The 22,967-nt window shown below is 39.4% G+C and overlaps 1 protein-coding gene across 1 annotated transcript; it reads left to right on the forward strand.

Moving 5' to 3' along the window:
* Positions 1-3,099, forward strand: LOC308658365 (thiol S-methyltransferase TMT1A-like; the record flags this gene model as incomplete). The annotated part of the gene is made up of 2 exons (XM_081310917.1): positions 1-498; positions 2,678-3,099. 2 exons carry the CDS (start codon positions 1-3, stop codon positions 2,912-2,914), a joined length of 735 nt encoding a protein of 244 aa, XP_081167043.1. The 3' UTR covers positions 2,915-3,099.
* Between the last annotated feature and the right edge of the window lie 19,868 nt (positions 3,100-22,967).

A 22,967-nucleotide genomic window follows, 5' to 3' on the forward strand; every position in this document is an offset into this window, starting at 1 on the left:
ATGGCGTTCACTGTCTTTATCCTCCAGCTGGCCGTCCGCATCCTGTCGCTTCCCATGTACTTGCTTCACTTTCTGGGCTTATGGGACTCGATATGCAAAAAATGGTTTGCCTACTTCTGGGCAAAGGCCTCTGTGTTGTACAATCAAAACATGGCAGGCAAGAAGCAGGAGCTCTTCAGCAATCTGCAAGACTTCGCGGGCCCTTCTGGGAAGCTCTCCCTGCTAGAGGTGGGGTGCGGCCCTGGGACCAACTTCAAGTTCTATCCCCCTGGATGCAGAGTGACCTGTGTTGATCCCAACCCCAACTTTGAGAAGTTCTTATTCAAGAGCATTGCAGAGAACAGACACCTGCAGTTCGAGCGCTTCTTGGTGGCTGCTGGGGAGAACATGCACCAGGTGGCTGACAGTTCTGTGGATGTGGTGGTATGCACCTTGGTTCTGTGCTCCGTGGAGAACCAGGAACAGATGCTCCGTGAGGTGTGCAGAGTGCTGAGGCCGGTGAGTGATGGGAAAGAGAGAAGGAGGAGTTGGTAGTATCCTAATCCCCAAGGGCAGCCCTGTTAACTTCAGGTGGATTCTAATGTAATGAGTAAACTACTAGAGAAGACATGTTTGAATTCTTTAAATCTTAAAAACTATAAAGGGAAGAATTTATAAGTCTAAATATGAAAAATAATTCTAAAACTGCTACAGATAAACAAGGTCCTATATACAAATTTCAAATATAAACACAAACTGGAAAAAAGTATTTGCCAAGAGGATAGAAAAAGGATTGATGTCCATTATGTTAAAAGACATTACTAATCAATAAAATCAGTATGTTTATTTAATTGTAGAAAGGAGAGAGAAATGAGCAATGAGCAGGAGCAGAAATATAAATTATAATAGCCAATTACAGGATCAAAATACTCAAATTAATTTAAAAAGCTTACTAAAGTGAGATATCATTTTGGGGGAGCAGAGTACCAGGGATTCAACTCAGGGCCACTCAATCACTGAGTCACATCCCCAGCACTACTTTGTATTTTACTTAGAGACAGGGACTCACTGAGTTGCATAGTGCCTCACTTTTGTGAGGCTGGCTTTGAACTCGAAATCCTCCTGCCTCAGCCTCCCAAACTGCTGGGATTACAGGCGTGTGCCACTGTGCCCAGTTTAAATATCATTTTATGTTTTTACTTGTAGATGCACGCAATACCTTTATTTTATGTATTCATTTTTATGTGGTGCTGAGGATCAAACCCAGTGCCTCACACGTTAGGCAAGTTCTGTACCACTGAGCTATAGCCCCTAACATGTCATTTTTACCTGTTATGAGACAAGGATTTTTATACTCAGTTTGGTGTAGTGTTGCTTTGGGTTTGGGGAATTAGACCCTCTTTCATGCTGCTGGAAGATCTTCAATAGGATCATTTAATAACATGAAAGTATACATACTCAGTTATCCAACAGGAACTTAACCTAAGCCACAAATTTGCAAAAGCTTATCTATATGCAAGGATATCCATTATAGTAGTATTTATTGATAACAACAAGTATAACTGAAAGGAGGCTGTTTAAGCAAATTATCACACAGTGTAAAAGAATACTGAGCAGCTATTTAGAAGTACAAGAAGTCTAAGCTAATATGAAGAAAAAATCCTGAGAACCACTATTAAATGAGAAAAAGCAATCAAAACACAGAATGTAAAGCCAAAATCCCACTGTATCTAAGAATATATACATATGTAAATGAATGAAGAAAGGCATTGTGTCCATCTATAAATGAAAAAATATTTTTAAAGTTTTAAAAAATAGTGGGATTATTATGCCATATTTGTACATGTACATAATTGATCAATCTCACTGCCCTGCACCTCCCCTTATTCTCTACCCCCCACTCCCCAATCCATTTGCTCTGCTCAATTTGATTCCACTTTTATTTTGTTATTATTTTAACTAGTGCATTAGTATATATAAAGCCTATACTCATTGTACACACAAAACCTTAACAGTACTTTGTTTTTTAGTTAGTGAAATGGTGAAAGATTGATTTTCTTCTTAAACCATTTTTTTAATGTCCTGGGGGTTGAACCAAGGTCTACATTCATTCTAGGCAACTACACCCACAGCCCCTCTGCCCTGCCACTACAATCTTTATTTTTCTTTTTTGATTTTATTTTATTTTCTCTCTAACTGGCTCAGGATAGCCTTGAACTTGTGATCTTCCTTCCCTGGTCACCCAAGCAGCTGGGATTACATGCTCACTCAACATCTTTTCTGTATTTTCTAAACATCCTAGAATGAACATGTTGCTGAGGCAATACTGTCAACTTTTAAAGCCAGGCTGCATGGGATCAGAGTCTGATTCTCAAAATTACAAGCTGTGTCACTTTGGGCAAGCTACTTTTATTTATTTAGTTAGTTGTGATGTGCAGTCCGTGTTTTATGTTTTGGCCTTCAGGCATTCCTTTTACAACCAGAAAACCCATGTTACATGCTTTCGATTGGCAGCTCTGTGAAATAATTGACAGAAGATGAAACTGCTGCCCAAAATAATGTCTTATTAAGTTTTAATTTAGCCATGACATTTTATGAAGATGGCTACTAAGGCCATGTAATCTGAAACTTCAGTCATATTATATATTTGTTTTCCCTTAACCAAAAGTTTTTAAATTATTATTTTTTTCCTTTTCAGGGAGGGGCTTTCTTTTTCATAGAACATGTGGCAGACAAGCATTCAACCTGGAATTACTTCTGGCAACAGGTCGTGGAGCCTGCGTGGTACCTTGTGTTTGACGGATGCAACCTGACCAGAGAGAGCTGGAAGGCCCTGGAGCGTGCCAGCTTCTCTAAGCTGAAGCTGCAGCACATACAGGCCCCACTGCCCTGTGTGTTGGTACGCCCTCATATCTGTGGATATGCTGTGAAATAGCACAGGGTGGCAGTAGAGCTGAATGACTTGAACAATTTAAGACTTCAGTTTTTCATTTAAAATACTAATTGAGAAAAGGGACACTTAATGTTATGTAAAGTTGAATTCATCCTTAAAAGTTTCTATTATATCTTATTTGGCCATTTTTTATTGTTTCCCCAAAGAATCAAACCCACCAAAATAAAAAACAACTTGGAACTCTCCCTTCAAAAGAAACAGGGGGGATTTCATAATTGAAGCCAATGATGTCCAAACCTTACTTTCTTCAGGGATTTGGAAATCTTTCCAGTTGTCTTCTTTAAATTGTTACCCACATATTTTTATTTCACCCCTTTTGGGAGAACTTGGTGCTAAAAAGCAGTTAAATCACTTCAAAACACGACTTCCAACAGGGAGAAGTGAAAAGACATTAGCAATTCACAAACTGAACAAAGAGCTGACTGAAAATGGAGGTACAAACAGCACAGATATTCTGTAAAACAAAGAAGAACCTATTTGTTGTTCTTGATATCACTGGTTTGCCTTTCCAGGTTAAAGTACTAGGATGCCACATGTCCTTCTGTCCAGGTTTCTGTCTTTTATACCAGTGTTCCACCAAAGGTTGTTTTCCTGCATTCCAGTCCTCATTTCTTAAGATACTTCACGCATTAGTATAAACATGAAGCTAGATGAGGCAGTTTGGGTTCTGGGGATCATTGTCCTTGTAATTCAGCACATAATTTGCTGAATATAGATGATTACAGGCAAGGAAAGAAACTGCAAATAGGAAAACTTGAAGAATTAGTAGACTACATAAGACCCCTAAAAATCAAGCAACCCTTGAGTCTGTAAATAAGTAGGCAAGCATTTCTTTGTTTATTCTGATCAAAATCTACTCTATCCAAGATGATTTCTTTGTTCTCTGCACCTATAGGAGTCATAAAAATGATCACAGGTGCTTTGAAAACAAGTGTTAGGCTGGTTAGTCAGAGGATTTCATAGGATGTTCAGCAACAGTTTGTATGTATTTTAACAGATTTGTGTTTTCTGAAATGATTTTGTAAAAATCTATTTTAAATACCAAATCAACCAATAAATTTGCATTCATTTTAAAAATAATAATAAAAGGGAGTTGATATCTTTGCCAACTTGGTTTCATTTTCCTTCATATCTCTAAGAGGTCTTCATTGTCCCAACTAAGTACTTGAACTTCTGGAGTTTTCTTTCTACGGCTGGGGAAGTGGAAACACGGCTAGTGGATCTGAGGAATAGCAATCTTGCAAGGATCAGAGTGGGCTTTGAAAGGGTCGTGTCCAGAGAAAGATCCCATTAGTGAAATGCACTGTTCTGCCTCTTGAACAGGAAAAGGATTCCTGGTGCAAGTGAGGTGGGATGTTCTCCTAAAGCTCTGCAACCTGAATCTCCTTCCCTGCAGTCTCCCAAAAGTAGGAGCTTTCTTTATGTACCCACCTCACTATTGGTTAGGTTGGTCTAGTGACTGAGAGAGATGAAAAGACCCAGGTGTACTTGGTGATATGTTGTCCCACTGGGAGATAATACCTAAGTACTAGTCACTTTCTTATTAAATCCCTCTTGTCTAAGTAGCATGGCAAATAACATCCTCACTTTTGATGAAAAATATTAAGGGGGTCTGGGGTTGTGGCTCATGGTAGAGCACTCTCTTAGCACCTGGTTTGATCCTCAACACCACATAAATAAAAAAAATAAAATTTCTTACATTATTCCACATTACTTGGCAAGTTTAGAAGCTCTGATTCTCCAAATCACCAAATCTGCTGTGACAATCATTGCTGCCATGTCATTTTCTAATGGCTTCCCTTCTCCAAACCAGACAACAAATACTTAACATCTCTAAAGGTCTCAGGAAGGGATTTAAAACTGAGTTTTAAAAAAAAAAAAAAAAGAGAGAGAAAGAAAGAAAAGGCAAAGGCAAAACACATCCAATGTCTTTCAAGTCCTGTGTTGGTTAGGATCCCATTGATTCCAAGTGTCAGAACTCATGACCCAGACAGGCTTAAGCTAAAAAGAACTTTAGTGCCTCAAATTAGTGACAAGCACAGGGGCAGCCCCAGGCACAGGTTGCTCAGGGCTCAAGTAATGCTATCAGAAGCCAGATAGACTTTAAGATCAAGTCTACACTCTTTTTCTGTTTGTCTACTGAGACAAAATAAAAAAGCTTCATCTTCCCTAAAGAGTCTTCTCGGCTTTTTGTGCATCTACTTTTTACATACAGATTATTTGGGTTTTTTGTTTGTTTGTTTGTTTTTTAATGGATAGCCAAAGCCACCTGCAGCTAGCAGACGTGGTTGTAAAAACTGTAGCTGCTCAGCTGACCACAGACAGTCATTGTGCCTCTCTCCCAAACTGAGTCAACTGGTTGTAGCTACTGCTGACCTGGGGTGCAGCCACATAGGGTCAGTGGGACAAGCAGAAGGCAGGACCAGTATTGGAGTTGGAATCATACAATTGCAATGTCAGCATTGGTCCCAGGCACCCTGAAATGGTCAAGGGAGATGGTGACACATCCTGGCATCTCTCCACTGCTTCTGAAATCCCATGGGCAACCACAGCAGCCGTCATGATGGCCATGAGAGACCTTTGCTCTGGCTTCAGCACCTCCACAAGACTCCACTTAGCAGCCTCTCTGGATGGCTCCACCCACCCTGAAGCTGCTTCAGGTGTTCCAGCCTGTGAAGAGCACCTTCCCACCTGTGACAGCCAGCACAGGAGGCAACAGTACACCTGGCACAGACTGGTGCCAGGGTCCTGCCCTAGCGGGGTCCAGGGAGTCCTGAAGGATGAGTGGCGTCCGCGAAAAGATGAGACAGGAGTCGTTCCGTTCGAGCAATCTCCAGAGAGAGAGAGCTAATGCAGCTTTCTCTGGGTCATCTTTTATTACAATTTTTCTCATCATTATAGATTCAGAATACGTCATTGATTATATAATTTAAAACTTTGCCAAGACATGACATTTCCTTAACCATGATTGGGGGTACAAAAAATGTAACATTAATTTACATTTTTCCAGGATATGACCTTCAGTTATGTAATTATTAAAAATACAGAATCATTAATAAAATACGTCACTAATTTACATTTTTCAGATTTTCCCGAGATTTACTATTTTTCCCAAGATATATTATATTCTTATTAACTAATGCCAAACTACGTAACCAGACTCTAAGTCTCCTAACCAATCATTAACCTAAAGGACACTTGTACTTTATTTCTAATCTAAAATTCCCATCTAAAAAAGTCCCTTTAAATCTTATATTTAAAATATCCTAAAGTTTATGAATCATTCTTAAAACATATCAGAAACCTATACAACTAAAAACTTAAGAATTTCTAAATTTAAGAATCTAAATAAAATAATATTTCTAACATTATTCTAAAACTGTGTCTTATAAAGCTATTTTAATTAATTCCTAAATTTATTCTCATAAAACTGGTTGAGCTGCTTTCTCAAAGAGTTTCTTTGTTTCTCAGTCAAGGTGCACTAGTTCTCATATCTTTATAATCTTTCTCAATAGAAAGTAAGTTCTAAAAATCAATCCACTTTCCACCAATATTAACTATGCTCATCATATATCCCTATGTAAAGTAAGAAAGAGTTTATAAAAAGAGAAGAATATATCTTTATATGTTTTAACTTTCCTAAGTGTATAATATAACTTTCCTTAATCAAAAATGAAACTGCATGTGGTGAACTTTGTAAAATAAGCATACTGATTAGGTTTTCCAAGAGGCCGGAAATATGGACTTGGCTTCTAGTTGATATAATCAATGTGGTGCCTAAAATTCTCATGACCTTTCAGAAAATGATTGTTGTCCATTATCAGGTTTGTCCTCAATGTGCTGAGATAGAAGAACAGCTTTCTACTTTGTCCTTGATATGCTGAGGGGTAGTAGAACAGCCTTCAAGGCATGAACTACCTGTTATGTTCTAGCCATCTGAAATTTAATTTGTTTGGCAATTAACATACTCATGCCTCCTGTCAGAAACATAAGCATGAAAATGCAAAGTCCCAATTACATAAAAAAGGGTCTCATGGTTTCGGTTTCCCACCAACCAGCGTGGCTTTGCCAGCATTCATCCTCACTGTGACCTGTCAAGACAGTGGGAGAGCGGCTTTGCCAACACTTTTTCTCACTGTGACCCTGTCAAGACAGTGAGTGTGGGATCGCCTTCACCAGACTGGCATCTCTATGCAAAAACTCTGTAGTTAGCAGGCAAGAGACTGTACACACGTTTGGGCCCATGCATATGAGCAGCACTCCCCTCACCCTCACTGCGTCAGTCTGGGCAAGTCTCCTTCCCATTTACTTCTCTCCATTCTGATGCAGCGTGTGTTCCTAACACAGCCTCTTTCAGATGGTTTTATCTTGTCTATTCCTTTCTTTTTTAAGAAAATCTGTGTGGTCACTTAATACTTCTTCCCATTTGTGATTTATATCTCAAGTAGAGCAGGCTGAACTGGTCCATTACCAGTTGTTAACACCAAGGGCTGCTGGTCTGAGAACACCTGGCAGCCAGAGGGCTTCTGAAGAGTCCCAGAGAATGACTAAGAGCTACAGGGGACTTGCTAGCTCCAGCTGCTAAGACTGGCTGAGAGAACTGCTAAGAGTCGAGAACCACTGGCACCCAGAGTTCAGAGCTGTTAACTCTAAGGAAGCTGCACTTTGTCTGGGCATGACTTCCATCTGAATTGAGCAAAAGAACCCTCAGCCAACTGGAAACACCATTAGGTAGTCAGTTCAAAGATGAGTTCCCACCTTCATCCTTCCAGAGCCAAGGCCAGGTGGGAAGAGCAAGTCCATGTTCACAAAAACTCCATCTCAAATCCTGAAATGAGTCTAAATTGGCTCTGACTGACAATACTGTGTCATGAGTCCATTCCTGAGCCTATCCTTACAGCAAGATGGCAGGGATGGACTGTGCTGATTGGCTCATGTATAGGTCACAGAGCTTCCTCCTTGGGGCTCAGCATACCATAAGCAGGTGAACTGAGAAAATGAAAGTTGTATATTCTCTTAATGAAAAGAGGACATGGAACTGGGACAAGAGATTGGAATGCATATAAGGCACATAACAAATGTCCATAAGCCATAAGACAGAACAGGCATGGCTCCCAAAATGGTACTCTTCCTTTTTTACTGTTTTCTTCAATAGAGCTGCCTAAGTCTAGTGAGTACATGCTTGTCATGCTCAGATGCATGGGTGGTAACTGCAATGCCCTTGCTTGTCACCACTACTACCCTGAAGGCATCTAGGCAGCCCCACTGGGCCTACACAACAGGGTTAAGTACTGGGCTGGGATCAGGCTGGGGCTGATCCACCTGCCATGTAATGTCTTCTTTTCCTATTTGCATCACTTACTTTCCTTCTGTTTCCAGATTGTTTTGGCCAGAGATTCAATAACTTTATTGCACAGAAGTTGCGAAAGTGGACATCCTGACTTCCTCCATATTTTAAAGGAAATGCTTTCAGTTTTTCCTCATTCACTATGATATTGGTGTTGGGTTTGTCATATATAGCCTTACTGGTATTGAAGCAAGTTCCTTCTATCCCTAGTTTCTTCAGTGTTTTTATCATGAATGGGTGCTGAATTTGGTTGAAGGTTTTCTCTGTGTTTATTGGGATGACTATGTGATTTCTGTCCTTAATTCTATTTATGTGGTGAATTCCATTTATTAATTTGCATATGGTAAGCCATCTTGAAAACCTGAGATGAAACCAACTTGTCATGATGTCCATTCTTCTTAATATGTTGTTGAATATAACTTACTAATGTTATTAAGAATTTTTGCATCTACATTCATCAGGGATAATGGCCTACAGTTTTCTTTCCTTGATGTGTCCTTAACTGGTTCTGGTGTGAGGATGATACTGACTTCACAGAATGAACTTGAAGTGTCCTATCCCTTTCTATTTCATGCAATAATTTGAGGAGCACTGGAATTTGTCCTTCTTTTACGTTTTGGTAGATTCCAGCTGAAATCCACGTGGTCCTGGGCTTTCCTTTATTGGAAAGCTTTTGATAACTGCTTCTACCTCATTGCTAGTTATGCATCTGTTTAAGTCCTCTATGACCTCTTCATTCAATTTTGCCTGGTCATGTGTCTAGAATTGTATCTTTTTAATTTTTTTTCCTTAGGTTTTCCAATCTATAGAAGTTTTCAAAATAGTCCTCGATGATTCTTTGGATTTCTCTAATATCTGTTGTGATTTCTTCTTTTCCATCTCTAATTTTATTAATTTGGATTGTCTTTTTCTTTTGGTTAGTTTTGCTAAAGGATTATCAATCTTGTTTATCTCTTCAAAGAACCAACTCTTTGGTTCCTTGATCCTTTGTATTGTTTTTTACTTTTCTATTTCTTTTATTTCAGCTCCCATCTTATGTATTACTTCCTCCTACTGGTTCTGGAATTGATTTGTTCTTTTATTCAAGGGCCATGAGATGAATCGTTAGGTTGCAGATTGGGGAATCTTCCTGATTTCATTATGTAGGCACTCATAGCTATAAACTTTCCCTTTAAACTTCCTTCATAGTGTCCCAGAGGTTCTCATATGTTCTCATATGAGGTCGACCCTCTTTTGTATCATGATTCTAACAATTTTTTTATTTCTCCACTGACTTCTTCTGTCATGTATTCATCATTCAAAGTGTACTGTGCAACCTCCACATGTTTATATAATTTCTGTAGTTTTTTGTGTTTATTTCTGACTTCATCCCATTTTGATCAAATAAGATGCAAGAACTTGTATCAATTTTTGTAGATTTTAGAGTTGCTTTGTGGTCTAAAATATGGTTTATTTTGGAGAAGATTCCATGAACAGCTGAGGAAAAAAGTGTAGTTGGCTGTGTTGAGTGAAATATCTTATAGATGTCTGTTAAGCCCATTTGATTAATAATACATATATATTTTGGTCTGAAGAGTCTTTACTGAGTTTGTGTCTGGATGATCCATTGTTGATAGAGGTGTGTTGAAATAGCCCAGTATTATTGTTCTGGGATCTATCTGAGTCTTTAATCAGAGTAGTGTTCGTTTCACCTAATTAGGTCACCAACACCTGGGGCATAAATATTTAGTACTGTTATGTGCCTAGACACGCAACTGGGCTGGCACTAAATAATCACACAAACATAGAAAGTACCTTTTCCCTGGGGTTCAGTGATGGATCCTCTGACCCAGCTCCCACAAGGGAGGTCAGAGAGGCAGACAAAAGAGAGAGAGCACCCCTGAACCATGTATTTATTGGGGAGAAGGCATTCCAGAAAGCTCAACCCAAATAAAGCAAGGATTGGGTTTCAGGGGTGTGTAGCCCAGTCCCCTTGGGCGACGACCACTCCCAGAGCTGTGATTCCTTGCCCAGCAAAGGTAAGGTGCACCTGCTTTTGCACTTCCAGCTGAAGCCAGTTCCACACCTTTATTGCTCAAGGCTAAGGGTACCTGCTCAGCTCCCACGAGCTCAGCTCCTGTTCATGGCGGCCCCCAACAGTTGTATATTCTTCTTGTATTGTCCCACAATATGAAGGGACCGTCCCTCTTTGTCCCATCTGATTAGTTTTGGGTGAAGTCTGCTTCATTAGATATGAGAATAGCTGTACCTACTCATTTGGGGGCTCTATTTGCATGATAAATCCATTTCCATCTTTGTACTTTCAGCCTGTGGCTGTTTTTGCTGCTGAGGTGAGTCTCTTACAAACAATATATACTTGGGTCTTGCTTTTTTATTTTTTATTTTTTTTTCAATGTGCCAGCCTGTGTCTTTTAATTGGATAGTTGAGACCATTTACAATCAATGTTGTTGTAGAGAGATATTTATAATTCCTGCAATTTGGGTTTGTTTCCAACATTTAATTTGGTCTGTTTCTCATTTGTTTAGCTACTCTACAAATGAGATTTCTCCATTTATGAGCTCAGGGTTTGTTTTGACTTCTTCTCCCTATAGAATTTTCTTAAGTATTTTCCATAGTGCCACCTTAATAGTAATTTGTTGTTGTTGTTTCTGCTTATCTTGAAAGATTTTTTAATTTCTGATCAGTTTCCTTCTAAATGTAACCTGTCAGTTTTCTCTTGAGATTCAACAATTCTACCCTTATTCTGTATGTTAGGTATTTTAAATATAATGTGTGATGGAGAGATTCTTTTTTGACCTGTCTATCTGGAATTACTAGTTCCTGTTATCTGTATGTACATCTCATTCTCAAGTTTTTGGAAATTTTTGTGAAGAAGTGTTTCGTGCCATTTTCATGCACATGATAAACCTCTTTGATTGCAATGATTCTTTATATATATAAATAGATGTATATATACATATATATTTTTATACATGAATAATACATACATATCTACATATATTTTAGTTGTCAATGGACCTTTATTCTATTTATTTATATGAGGTGCTGAGAATCCAACCCAGTACCTCACACATGCTAGCCAAGCACTTTGTCACTGAGCCACTACCCCAGTCCTGATGCCAATGATTCTTTTTTTTTAAACATCAGAAATTTATTAGTTGCTCAAAACATTACATTGATCTTGACATATCATATATCATACATTTGATTCAAATGGGGTATGAATTCTTATTATTCCCAGGTGTACAGATTGCAGAATCTCATCGGTTACACAGCCACATTTATACATATTGCCATACTAGTGTCTGTTGTATTCTGCTGCCTTTCCTATCCCCTTCCTATCCCCCCTCCCCTCCCCTCCCCTCCCCTCACCTCTCTCTACCCCATCTACCATAACTCATTTCTGTCTCTCTCTCTCTCTCTTTTTTTCCCTTCCCGTCACATCCTCTTATATGTATTTTTGTATAACAATGTGGGTCTCCTTCCATCTTCCGTGCAATTCCCCTTTCTCTCCCATTCCTGATGAGGGCCACAACCAAGTTAAGATGGCGCCTGGCAGTATGCTAGGAGGAATGGTTTCTGAGCCAATGCCAGCAAGCCATTAAGATGATGGAGATTCCTTAATGACTGACTGTTGTATCTAGATGATAATTAAGTTAAGCTGTGTTTAATTATTAAGATGATGAGGATTCCTTAATGACTGATTGATGTATCTAGATGATGTTAATTGAAACAAGCTCTCTATATAATGAGTTAGGTATAAATACCTCTGCTGTCCTACAATAAAGCGGCTCCAGCTGTTTCAACCTTCACAAGTTGCTTGTCATCCCCCGGTTATTTTGCCCAGCTGGACTTAGGCAGCCCAGTCGGACTACAGCAGATGGTGGCCCATACAGGGAGCCCCGGGACGCTCGGGGGGGGGGGGGGTGAGTGACAAGGTAGGCTGCCTATCCCTGGAGATAGATGGGACAGGAGCAAAGCTGCTCGTCCCTGGATAGGGCGAGAGGAAGGATGGCCATCTCAGGACAATGGAGAGGATTGATACAGTATGTTTATGTCTTGTTTTGTCTTGGTGTGTTGTATTGTCTTTGTTACAAAAATATGGAAGGGGTATTAAGTAAATTGTTGAAGGAAAGAGGCACCCCAGTGGAACCAAGAACAGTTAGGGCATACATTGCTAAAAGCCCAGGAACTCTAGTCAGAAAGAGGAAGAAAGTTCAGAGGAGGAAGGACTATCAGGGAAAAAGTTGCAACAAAAGGCTACTACTGAATACTTTTCATCACCACAGGGTGCGTGAAGCTTGTGTGTGCAAGCTGGTCGCAGCGGGGACTTTCCAGCAGGTGGCCCTTCCCCGCCTCCCACCATGGGACTGCCTGAGGACGCTGCAGCTGGAAGTGGAGGACTTGCCAGGTGCCCCTGAAGTTTGGTCATTTCCAATGTCAATAACTATAGTGGTTCTCCCACACCTGGAGGCTAATGAATAATGAGAACCATTAAGGCCTATTTCAAATGTAAAAAACCTTGAGATAATGTACTAAATTGTTCAGAAGGTTGTTTTCTTAGTGCCTGCTGGAATGCTACAGGATATTCTTTAGCAATCATTGCCAGAGTTCCTGCCTTCGTCCCAGTGCTGGTGAGTGCCGGTGAGGACGAGGGTGGAGGGATTTCCAGTGTTGCTGAGAATCGGATGACACTTCTGATCATCATAGCTGTTGCTGTTTCTGCTGCTGCAGCTTAAGCTAGCTGCCTGCAGAACTTACCTGGACTGTGAACTTACCTGGACTGTGATTTAATTAATCTATTGAGCTTTGAACTTACCTGGACTGTGAACTTACCTGGACTGTGATTTACCTGGACTGTGATTTCTTTTGAGACAACAAATTGTAATGGTGCCAGGGTATCTTTGCTGATGGTGTCATTTGTGGTACAATTTTTCCAAGGGCTTCTTACTTGGAGCCATCAATTGGTTTGGTATCGTGGCATTTTATATCCTCCCCTTCTGCTTGTAGCAGATTATTTATGGTGTTTGTATAAAAACCATTATGGTTGTTATCCACAAGTATGGCTGAGTGTGTTGGGCTGGTAGTCAAAGACGGGTAAGATCCAATTACAATGGTACCAACCTAAGACAGGAGGCTGACGATTTGAGGTCAGACCATCCAATGACAGGTAAGGACCATGTGTAGTATTGGACAACCTAAAACAGGCACAGTCACTAAGCCACATACTTGTTGTTTAATTAAAAGGGGAAGATGTTGATGGCACCTGGCATTTTGCCAGGAGGAGTGGTTTGAGAAGTAACGCCAGCGAGCCATTAAGATGATGGAGATTCCTTAATGACTGACTGCTGTGTCTAGACTATGTCAATTAAGTTAAGCTGTGTGTAATTATTAAGATGATGAGGATTCCTTAATGACTGATTGCTGTAACTGGATGATGATAAATTGAGTCAAGCTGTGTATTCAGTTATGTATATATACCTCTGCTGTCCTACAATAAAGCGGCTCCTGCTGTATCAACCTTCACAAGTTGCTTGTCACCCCCCGGTTATTTTGCCCAGCCAGACTATGGCACATTCCCTCCCACCTCTCAACCCTGTTTGATGGTAATCTTCTTCTCATGCTCTTCCTCCCTGCTCTGTTTTGAGTCGCCCCCCTTATATCAAAGAAGACATTCAGCATTTGTTTTTTAGGGATTGGCTGACTTCACTTAGCATAATCTGCTCTAATGCCATCCATTTCCCTGCAAATGCCATGATTTTGTTATTTTTTAGTGCTGAGTAATATTCCATTGTGTATATATGCCACATTTTTTTTATCCATTCATCTATTGAAGGGCATCTAGGTGGTTCCACAGTCTAGCTATTGTGAATTGCACTGCTATGAATATTGATGTAGCTGTATCCCTGTAGTATGCTCTTTTTAGTTCTTTTGGGAATAGTCTGAGAAGAGGAATAGCTGGGTCAAATGGTGGTTCTATTCCCAGCTTTCTGAGGAATCTCCATACTGCTTTCCAAATTGGCCGCAGCAATTTGCAGTCCCACCAGCAATGTACAAGTGTACCCTTTTCCCCACATCCTTGCCAGCACTTGTTGTTGTTTGACTTCATAGTGGCTGCCATTCTTACTGGGGTGAGATGGTACCTTAGAGTGGTTTTAATTTGCATTTTTCTGATTGCTAGAGATGGTGAGCATTTTTTCATGTAGTTGTTGATTGATTGTATGTCCTCCTCTGAGAAGTGTCTGTTCAGATCCTTGGCCCATTTGTTGATTGGGTTATTTGTTTTCTTATTGTCTTATTGTTTAATTTTTTGAGTTCTTTGTATACTCTGGAGATTAGGGCTCTATCTGAAGTGTGAGGGGTAAAAATTTGTTCCCAGGATGTAGGCTCCCTATTTACCTCTCTTATTGTTTCTCTTGCTGAGAAAAAACTTTTTAGTGTGAGAACGTCCCATTTGTTGATTCTTGATTTTAACTCTTGTGCTATAGGTGTCCTATTAAGGAATTTGGAGCCCGACCCCACAAGGTGGAGATTAGAACCAACTTTTTCTTCTATTAGACACAGAGTTTCTGGTTTGATTCCTAGCTCCTTAATTCATTTTGAGTTAACTTTTGTGCATGGTGAGAGACAGGGATTCAATTTCATTTTGTTGCATATGGCTTTCCAGTTTTCCCAGCACCATTTGTTGAAGATGCTATCCTTTCTCCATTGCATGCTTTTATCACCTTTGTCTAATATAAGGTGGTTGTAATTTTGTGGATTGGTCTCTGTGTCCTCTATTCTGTACCATGGTCTACCCGCCTGTTTTGGTACCAGTATCATGTTGGTTTTCTTACTATTAAAATCTGGTATCGCTATACCACCTGTTTCACTCTTGCTCCTTAGAATTGCTTTTGCTATTCTGGGTCTTTTATTTTTCCAGATGAATTTCATGATTGCTTTTTCTATATCTGTGAGAAATGCCGTTGGGATTTTGATTGGCATTGCATTAAACCTATAGAGTACTTTCGGTAATATTGCCATTTTAATGATGTTAGTTCTGCCTATCCATGAACAAGGTATATCTTTCCATCTTCTAAGGTCTTCTTCTATTTCTCTCTTTAGGGTTCTGTAGTTTTTTTAAGAGAGAGAGAGAGAGATTTTTTTAATATTTATTTTTCAGTTTTCAGTGGACACATCTTTGTTTGTATGTGGTGCTGAGGATCGAACCCAGGCCACACACATGCCAGGTGAGCATGCTACTGCTTGAGCCACATCCCCAGGCCCAGGGTACTGTAGTTTTCATTGTATAGGTGCTTCAACTCTTTTGTTAGGTTGATTTCCAAGTATTTTATTATTTATTTATTTTTAGGATATTGTGAATGGGGTGGTTGTCCTCATTTCCATTTCAGTGGATTTGTCACTGATATACAGGAATGCCTTTGATTTATGCAAGGTGATTTTATATCCTGCCACTTTGCTGAATTCATTTACTAGCTCTAGAAGTTTCTGGGTAGAACCTTTTGGGTCTGCTAGTTATAGGATCATGTCACCCGCAAATAGTACTAATTTAAGGTCCTCTTTTTCTATCTTTATGCCTTTAATTTCTTTCGTCTGTCTAATTGCTCTGGCCAGTGTTTCAAGAACTATGTTGAATAGAAGTGGTGATAGAGGGCATCCTTGTCTTGTTCCAGATTTTAGAGAGAATGCCTTCAATTTTTCTCTGTTTAGAATGTTAGCCTGAGGCTTAGCATAGATGGCTTTTACAATGTTGGGGTAAGTTCCTGTTATCCCTAGTTTTTCTAGTGTTTTGAACATAAACGTATGCTGTATTTTTTCAAATGCTTTTACTGCGTCTATCAAGATGCTCATATGGTTCTTATCTTTAAGTCTATTGATGTGGTGAATAACATTTATTGATTTCCGTATGTTGAACCATCCTTGCATCCCAGGGATGAATCCTACTTGGTCATGGTGCACAATTTTTTTGATGTGTTTTTGTATTCGATTCGCCAGAATTTTATTGAGGATTTTTGCATCTAGGTTCATTAGAGATATTGGTCTGTAGTTTTCTTTCTTTCAGGTGTCTTTGTCTGGTTTTGGAATCAGGGTGATGTTGGCCTCATAGAATGAATTTGGAAGAGCTCCCTCTTTTTCTATTTCCTGAAATAACTTGAAAAGTATTGGTATTAATTCTTCTTTAAAGGTTTTGTAAAACTCCGTTGTATACCCATCCGGTCCTGGGCTTTTCTTGGTTGGTAGTCTTTTGATGGCTTCTTCAGTTTCATCCATTGATATTGGTCTGTTCAAATTGTGTGTATCCTCCTGACTCAGTCTGGGCAAATCATATGACTTAAGAAATTTATCAATGTCTTCACTATCATCTATTTTATTGGAATATAAGGTATCAAAATAATTTCTGATTATCTTCTGTATTTTTGTGGTGTCTGTTGTGATATTGCCTTTTTCATCCCATATGCTGGTAATTTGAGTTCTCTCTTCTTCTCTTCGTTAGCCTGGATAAGGGTCTGTCAATCTTATTTATTTTTTCAAAGAACCAACTTTTAGTTTTGTCAATTTTTTCAATTGTTTCTTTTGTTTCAATTTCATTGATTTCAGCTCTGATTTTAATTATTTCTTGTCTTCTACTACATTTGCTGTTGTTTTGCTCTTCTTTTTCTAGGGTTTTGAGATGAAGTGTGAGATCATTTATTTGTTGTTTTTTTTCTTTTTTTGCGGAATGAACTCCAAGCAATGAATTTTCCTCTTAAAACTGCTTTCATTGTGTCCCATAGATTCCGATATATTGTGTCTGGGCTTTCATTTATGTCTAAGAATTTTTTGATTTCCTCCTTTATGTCTTCTGTAACCCATTGATCAATCAGTAACATATTCATCATTCTCCAAGTGATGTAGGATTTTTCCTTCCTTCTTTTATTGTTGATTTCCAGTTTCATTCCATTATGGTCTGATAAGCTGCATGGTATTATCTCCACTCCTTTGTAATTTCTAAGTGTTGCCCTATGGCATAATATATGGTCTATTTTTGAGAAGGATCCATGTGCTGCTGAGAAAAAAGTATATCCAATTGATGATGGCTGATATATTCTATATATGTCAGTTAAGTCTAGGATATTAATTGTGTTATTGAGTTCTATGATTTCTTTATTCAACTTTTGTTTGGAGGATCTGTCCAATGGTGAGAGAGGTGTGTTGAAGTCACCCATAATTATTGTGCTGTGGTCTATTTGTCTCTTGAACTTGAGGAGATTTTGTTTTATGAACGTAGCAGCACCATTGTTTGGTGCATAAATATTGATAATCGTTATGTCTTGTGGTGAATGGTTCATTTAACAGTATATAGTGTCCTTCTTTATCCCTTTTGATTAAATTAGGCTTGAAGTCGATTTTATTTGATATGAGTATGGCCACTCCTGCTTACTTCCGAGGACCATGTGAGTGGTATGATTTTTCCCAACCTTTCACCTTCAGCCTGTGTATGTCTTTTCCTATCAGATGAGTCTCCTGAAGGCAGTATATTGATGGATCTGTTTTTTTAATCCAGGTTACTAGCCTATGTCACTTAATTGCTGAGTTTAAGCCATTAACATTTAGGGTTACTATTGATATATGGTTTGTACTTCCAGCCATGTTTATTTATTTATTTTTTAAAATTTGGCTTGTCTTTCCTCTTTGATTAGCTTTTTTTCCCCTTTACTGAGTTACTTCCCACTGTTGGTTTTGGATGTTATTTTTCATTTCCTCTTCTTGTAGTGTTTTGCCCAAATGCTTTGCAGTGCTGGTTTTCTGGCTGCAAATTCTTATAACTTGTTTATCGTGAAAGATTTTAATTTCATTGTCAAAGCTTAATTTTGCTGGATACAAAATTCTTGGTTGGGACCCATTATTTTTCAGCGTTTGAAATACATTGTTCCAGGATTTTCTCGCATTCAGTGTCTCTGATTAAAAATCAGACGTTAACCTAATTGGTTTACCCCTGAATGTAATCTGCCTCCTTTCTCTTGTAGCTTTTATTTATTTTTGTTTTAATTTTTTTATTGGTTGTTCAAAACATTACAAAGCTCTTGACATATCATATTTCATACATTAGATTCAAGTGGGTTATGAACTCCCATTTTTACCCCAAATACAGACTGCAGAATCACATCGGTTACACATCCACATTTTTACATAATGCCATATTAGTAACTGTTGTATTCTGCTACCTTTCCTATCCTCTACTATCCCCTCTCCCCTCCCCTCCCATCTTCTCTCTCTACCCTATCTACTGTAATTCATTTCTCTCCTTGTTTTTTTTTCCCATTACCCTCACAACCTCTTATATGTAATTTTGTATAACAATGAGGGTCTCCTTCCATTTCCATGCAATTTCCCTTTTCTCTCCCTTTCCCTCCCACCTCATGTCTCTGTTTAATGTTAATCTTTTCCTCAAGCTCTTTCTCCCTGTTCTGTTCTTAGTTGCTCTCATTATATCAAAGAAGACATTTGGCATTTGTTTTTTAGGTATTGGCTAGCTTCACTTAGCATAATCTGCTCTAATGACATCCATTTCCCTGCAAATTCCATGATTTTGTCATTTTTTAGTGCTGTGTAGTACTCCATTGTGTATAAATGCCACAATGTGTCTTGGCGTTGGTCTACTGTGATTTTGTGTGCTCGGTGTCCTGTATGCATCTTCAATTTGTATATCTGTTTCCTTTTTTATTTCTGGAAAGTTTTCTGTAATTATTTCATTCAGCAGGTTACTCATTCCCTTGGTTTGAACCTCTATACCTTCCTCTATCCTGATGAGTCTTAAGTTTGGTTTTTTTTATGTTATCCCATATCTCCTGGATGTTTTTCTCGTGAATTTTTTACCAGCCTTTTTGAGTTGGCTAGACTCTTTTCAAGGTGATATATTTTGTCTTCATTATCTGACATTCTTGTTTCTACTTGCTCCACTCTGTTAGTGATACTCTCATTTGAGGTTTTAATTTGGTTTATAGTTTCCTTCATTTCTAGAATTATTGTTTGATTTTTTTATAATCTCTATCTCTTGATAAAGATGCTTAACTTCTTCTTTTATCTGTTTATGTAATTCATTTTCAATGTGTTCTTTCACTGTTTGAATTTGCTGTTTCATATCCTCTTTAAGGTTCCATTCCATCTGTCTAAGGTATTCCTTGAGTTTTTTTTTTTAAGAGAGAGTGAGAGAGGGGAGAGAGAGAGAGAGAGAGAGAGAGAGAGAGAGAGAGAGAATTTTTTTAATATTTATTTATTTTTTTTAGTTCTCGGCAGACACAACATCTTTGTTGGTATGTGGTGCTGAGGATCGAACCCGGGCCGCACGCATGCCAGACGAGCACGCTACCGCTTGAGCCACATCCCCAGCCCTCCTTGAGTTCTTTATTTGACCATTTTTCTGATGCCTCTAGGTCCTTCTGAATATTTAGGCTGTCCTGCATTGTTTGTACTCCTTTTCTTCCTTGCTTTTTCATGGTGCTCATGTTACTTCTTGTTCTGTTTGACTGCTGAGTTACTGTTTACTCCTGTCGCCGCTGGTTTCAATGAAGTTATCTCTTCAGCTGCATTCTGGTGACCTCTCTTGTAGCTTTTAATATTGTCTCCTTGTTCTGTATGTTGGATATCTTCATAATAATGTGTCTTGGAGTTGGTCTGTTATGGTTTTGTATGTTTGGAGTCCTATAGGCTTCCAGGATTTGGAAATCTGTTTCAATTTTCATGTCTGGAAAGTTTTCTAAAATTATTTCATTCAACAAATTGCTCATTCCTTTGGTTTGGACCTCTATACCTTCCTCTATCCCAATGACTCTTAAGTTTGTTTTTTTTTATGATATCCCATATCTCTTGGATGTTTTGCTTGTGGTTTCTTATAAGCCTTTCTGAGTTGACTAGACTCTTTTCGAGATGATATAATTTGTCTTCATTGTCTGATGGTCTGACTTCTACTTGATCTACTCCACTTGTAATACTCTCATTTGAATTTTTAATTTGGTTTATGATTTCCTGAATTTCTAGGATTACTGTTTGATTTTTTTTTATAATCTCTATCTCCTGGTAGAGTTGAGTTTTTGCTTCTTGAATCTGTTTATGTAATTCATTTTCAAAGTGTTCTTTCATTGTTTGCATTTGCTGTCTAATGACTTCTTTAAGATTCCATTCCATCTGAGTCAGGTATGCCTTGAGTTCTTTATCTGACCATTTTTCTGATGTAAACTACATTCTCCTGTAAATTTAAGCTGTCCTACATTGTTTGTAATCCTTTTTTCCCTTGTTTTTCATGGTGCTCATGTTACTTTCCAGCTCTGTTTGACTGCTGTGTTTCTATTTTCTCCTATAAATTTGTTTTGGTGTTTTATATCTCTGGGATCTCTCCTTTGTGATGGGAGACTATGTCTAGAGATGTTGGGCTTTATTCTAATTTAAAGCAAATTCATTCGTTTCATAAAAGGCATAGGATTCCGAAGTCATATAACGATCTGCGGTTTGTTCTTAGGACTTTATGTTTAGGTCGGGTGCTGTGATGGTATGGGGGTTAGTATGTCTTAGCTACCTTGGAAGATTGCTCTATTGAAGGGGGATATTAACAGGAGAATGGACTAGAGTATTTTGGGGGTAGCTAGGGACTTAGAAGCACTATAGATAGCCTCGGAACATTCACCTATTTGCATTTAGAAAATTACACGTAATGAAAGTCGTAATGCTTGGGATGAAAGGTAGGGGAAGGGGAAGGAAGAATTCTTTAAGAGAAAGAGGGATAGAAAAATAGGTAGAATAAAATAAAAGGGAATGATAAAGTTTGAAAAGAGAAAAGGAAAAAAAAGATAAGTGCAATCTTAGAGTTCTATTTTCTTCTCTTCCAGTAGGTGGAGCTGTGCCCTCTGAGCTGAGCTTCTGCCCTGAATATGCAGGAAACAATCCCTGTGAGGCTGCTCCTCTTCCCAACTGGGCGGCTCTCCAATCCTGGTCGCCCAGGGCCGTATCTAGTTTCCAACCCCCCCTTTCTCCTGCCAGCCAGGCCCCACTCACCGTTGGCATTCTCTACAGATCTAGTTACACTTGCACCTCCCTGGGTGCCCTGTTTTCCTGAACGACTGGGCACTCTCTCTGTTTGCCATTCACCCAGACCCCAAGGTTGTGGAGCGGGTGAGCTAGGGGTCCTCAGCTTATTTTGCCTGGTCACCTCTGGTAGCCACACCGCTGGGAGCTGGAGAAAAAGGCCTCAGCTGTCGCCGCTGGTGGAAGGGGGAGTTGGAGATTAGGTGTCCTTCCTACTTCCCTTGGCTCCTATAATCACGCCCATGGAGAGCTGGGGAGAGATTTTTGAGATTTCCCCGCTATATGTATCTGGTGGGGTGAGAGTCACACACCTGTTGTCACCAATTTCGCTGGGAAGGGATCCCATCACTGAATTCTGGTGACATCAATTCTCTGCTATGGTGGACTCCAGTCCCCTTGCCGGGGTGTCCGATGGGAAGGCTGGGTCTGGTCTCCTAGGTCCCGGTCTCAGTTCATGGTCCTCTGTTTCATGGAGGATTGGTTAGCAACCTCTTCAAAGGGTCCAACTCTTCGTTTCTCTACGCTGCTCGCAGATCTCAGGTAGTGCTGAGACGACTCCATCTGCGGCGGGCCACCAAACAACCGGCCAGCATCTCCGCGTGCGGGATGGCCCAGATTCACCCGCACCTGAGCAAGCTGCCACCTCTGAGAGGCCCAAACTCCCCGCTTAGGTCTCATTTCAGCCGAATTTTGCTGGGAGTTTCTTAGCAGGCAGCATCCAGTCGTTCTGAGGTCTCTCTCTGTCCGCAAGGTTGAGGAGGTGATGGGAGTGCTGCCTCCCTGCCCACCGCCATGTTCCAGCTCCTGCCAGAGATTCTTAAAGTTGGCCTCTTAATATCCCAGAGTCCTTGTATATTCTGCTTATGGTCATTTTCTTGTCTTTAATACTGTGTAAATGTTCAGGGTCAATCACTTTGTCTTCCAGCTCTGAGATTCTGTCTTCAATGTGACCTACTCTATGAGAAAGACTTTCAACTGAATATTTTATTTAATTGTGTCCTTCATTTCCAAGATTTCTGTTTAGTTCTTTTATATATCTCTATCTCCTTACTAAATTTCTCCTTCGTATTCTGTACTACTGTCTAATTCATTCTCTCATTTTTCTCTGTTGTCTTGGAATTCACTGATCATTTTTATAATCATTCTTATTATGCCATCCACTTTGAAATCTTTGAGTGCTACTCTTGAGGAATCATGCACTTTAGGAAGCACCATGGTACCTTGTTGTTGTTTTTTTTTTTTTCATGTTTCTTGTATTCTTGTGTAGGGTTTTAGAATCTGTTGGAATGGATTTCTCTTCCACTCTTACATGTGGGCCTTTTTATGGCATAAACTTTTCTTGCCAAAGTATTCTAGAGTAATCTAGTTGGAAACCACTTGTAGGTGTGGTGTCCAGTCTTTGGAGTTAATTCTGTTTTTGCTGTAGGAGTGGATATCCATTAGTGGGACCTGAGTCCCATGCCCAGCCATTCCTACTTGGAGTCTGTTTGATAGTTTGGGGGTTTTGTCTTTTTTCTTCTTTGTGTTAAAGCATCGCTGAAGTGAGAACATGGTCAATTTATGTGTGGAACAAGTTGTGCTATTTCTTGGCCAGGTTTAGCTCTGCTGCAGAATCTCTACCCTGTAGT

The sequence above is a fragment of the Spermophilus citellus genome (genome assembly GCF_964194105.1).
Source record: "Spermophilus citellus genome assembly, chromosome: 10".
NCBI lineage: Eukaryota > Metazoa > Chordata > Mammalia > Rodentia > Sciuridae > Spermophilus > Spermophilus citellus.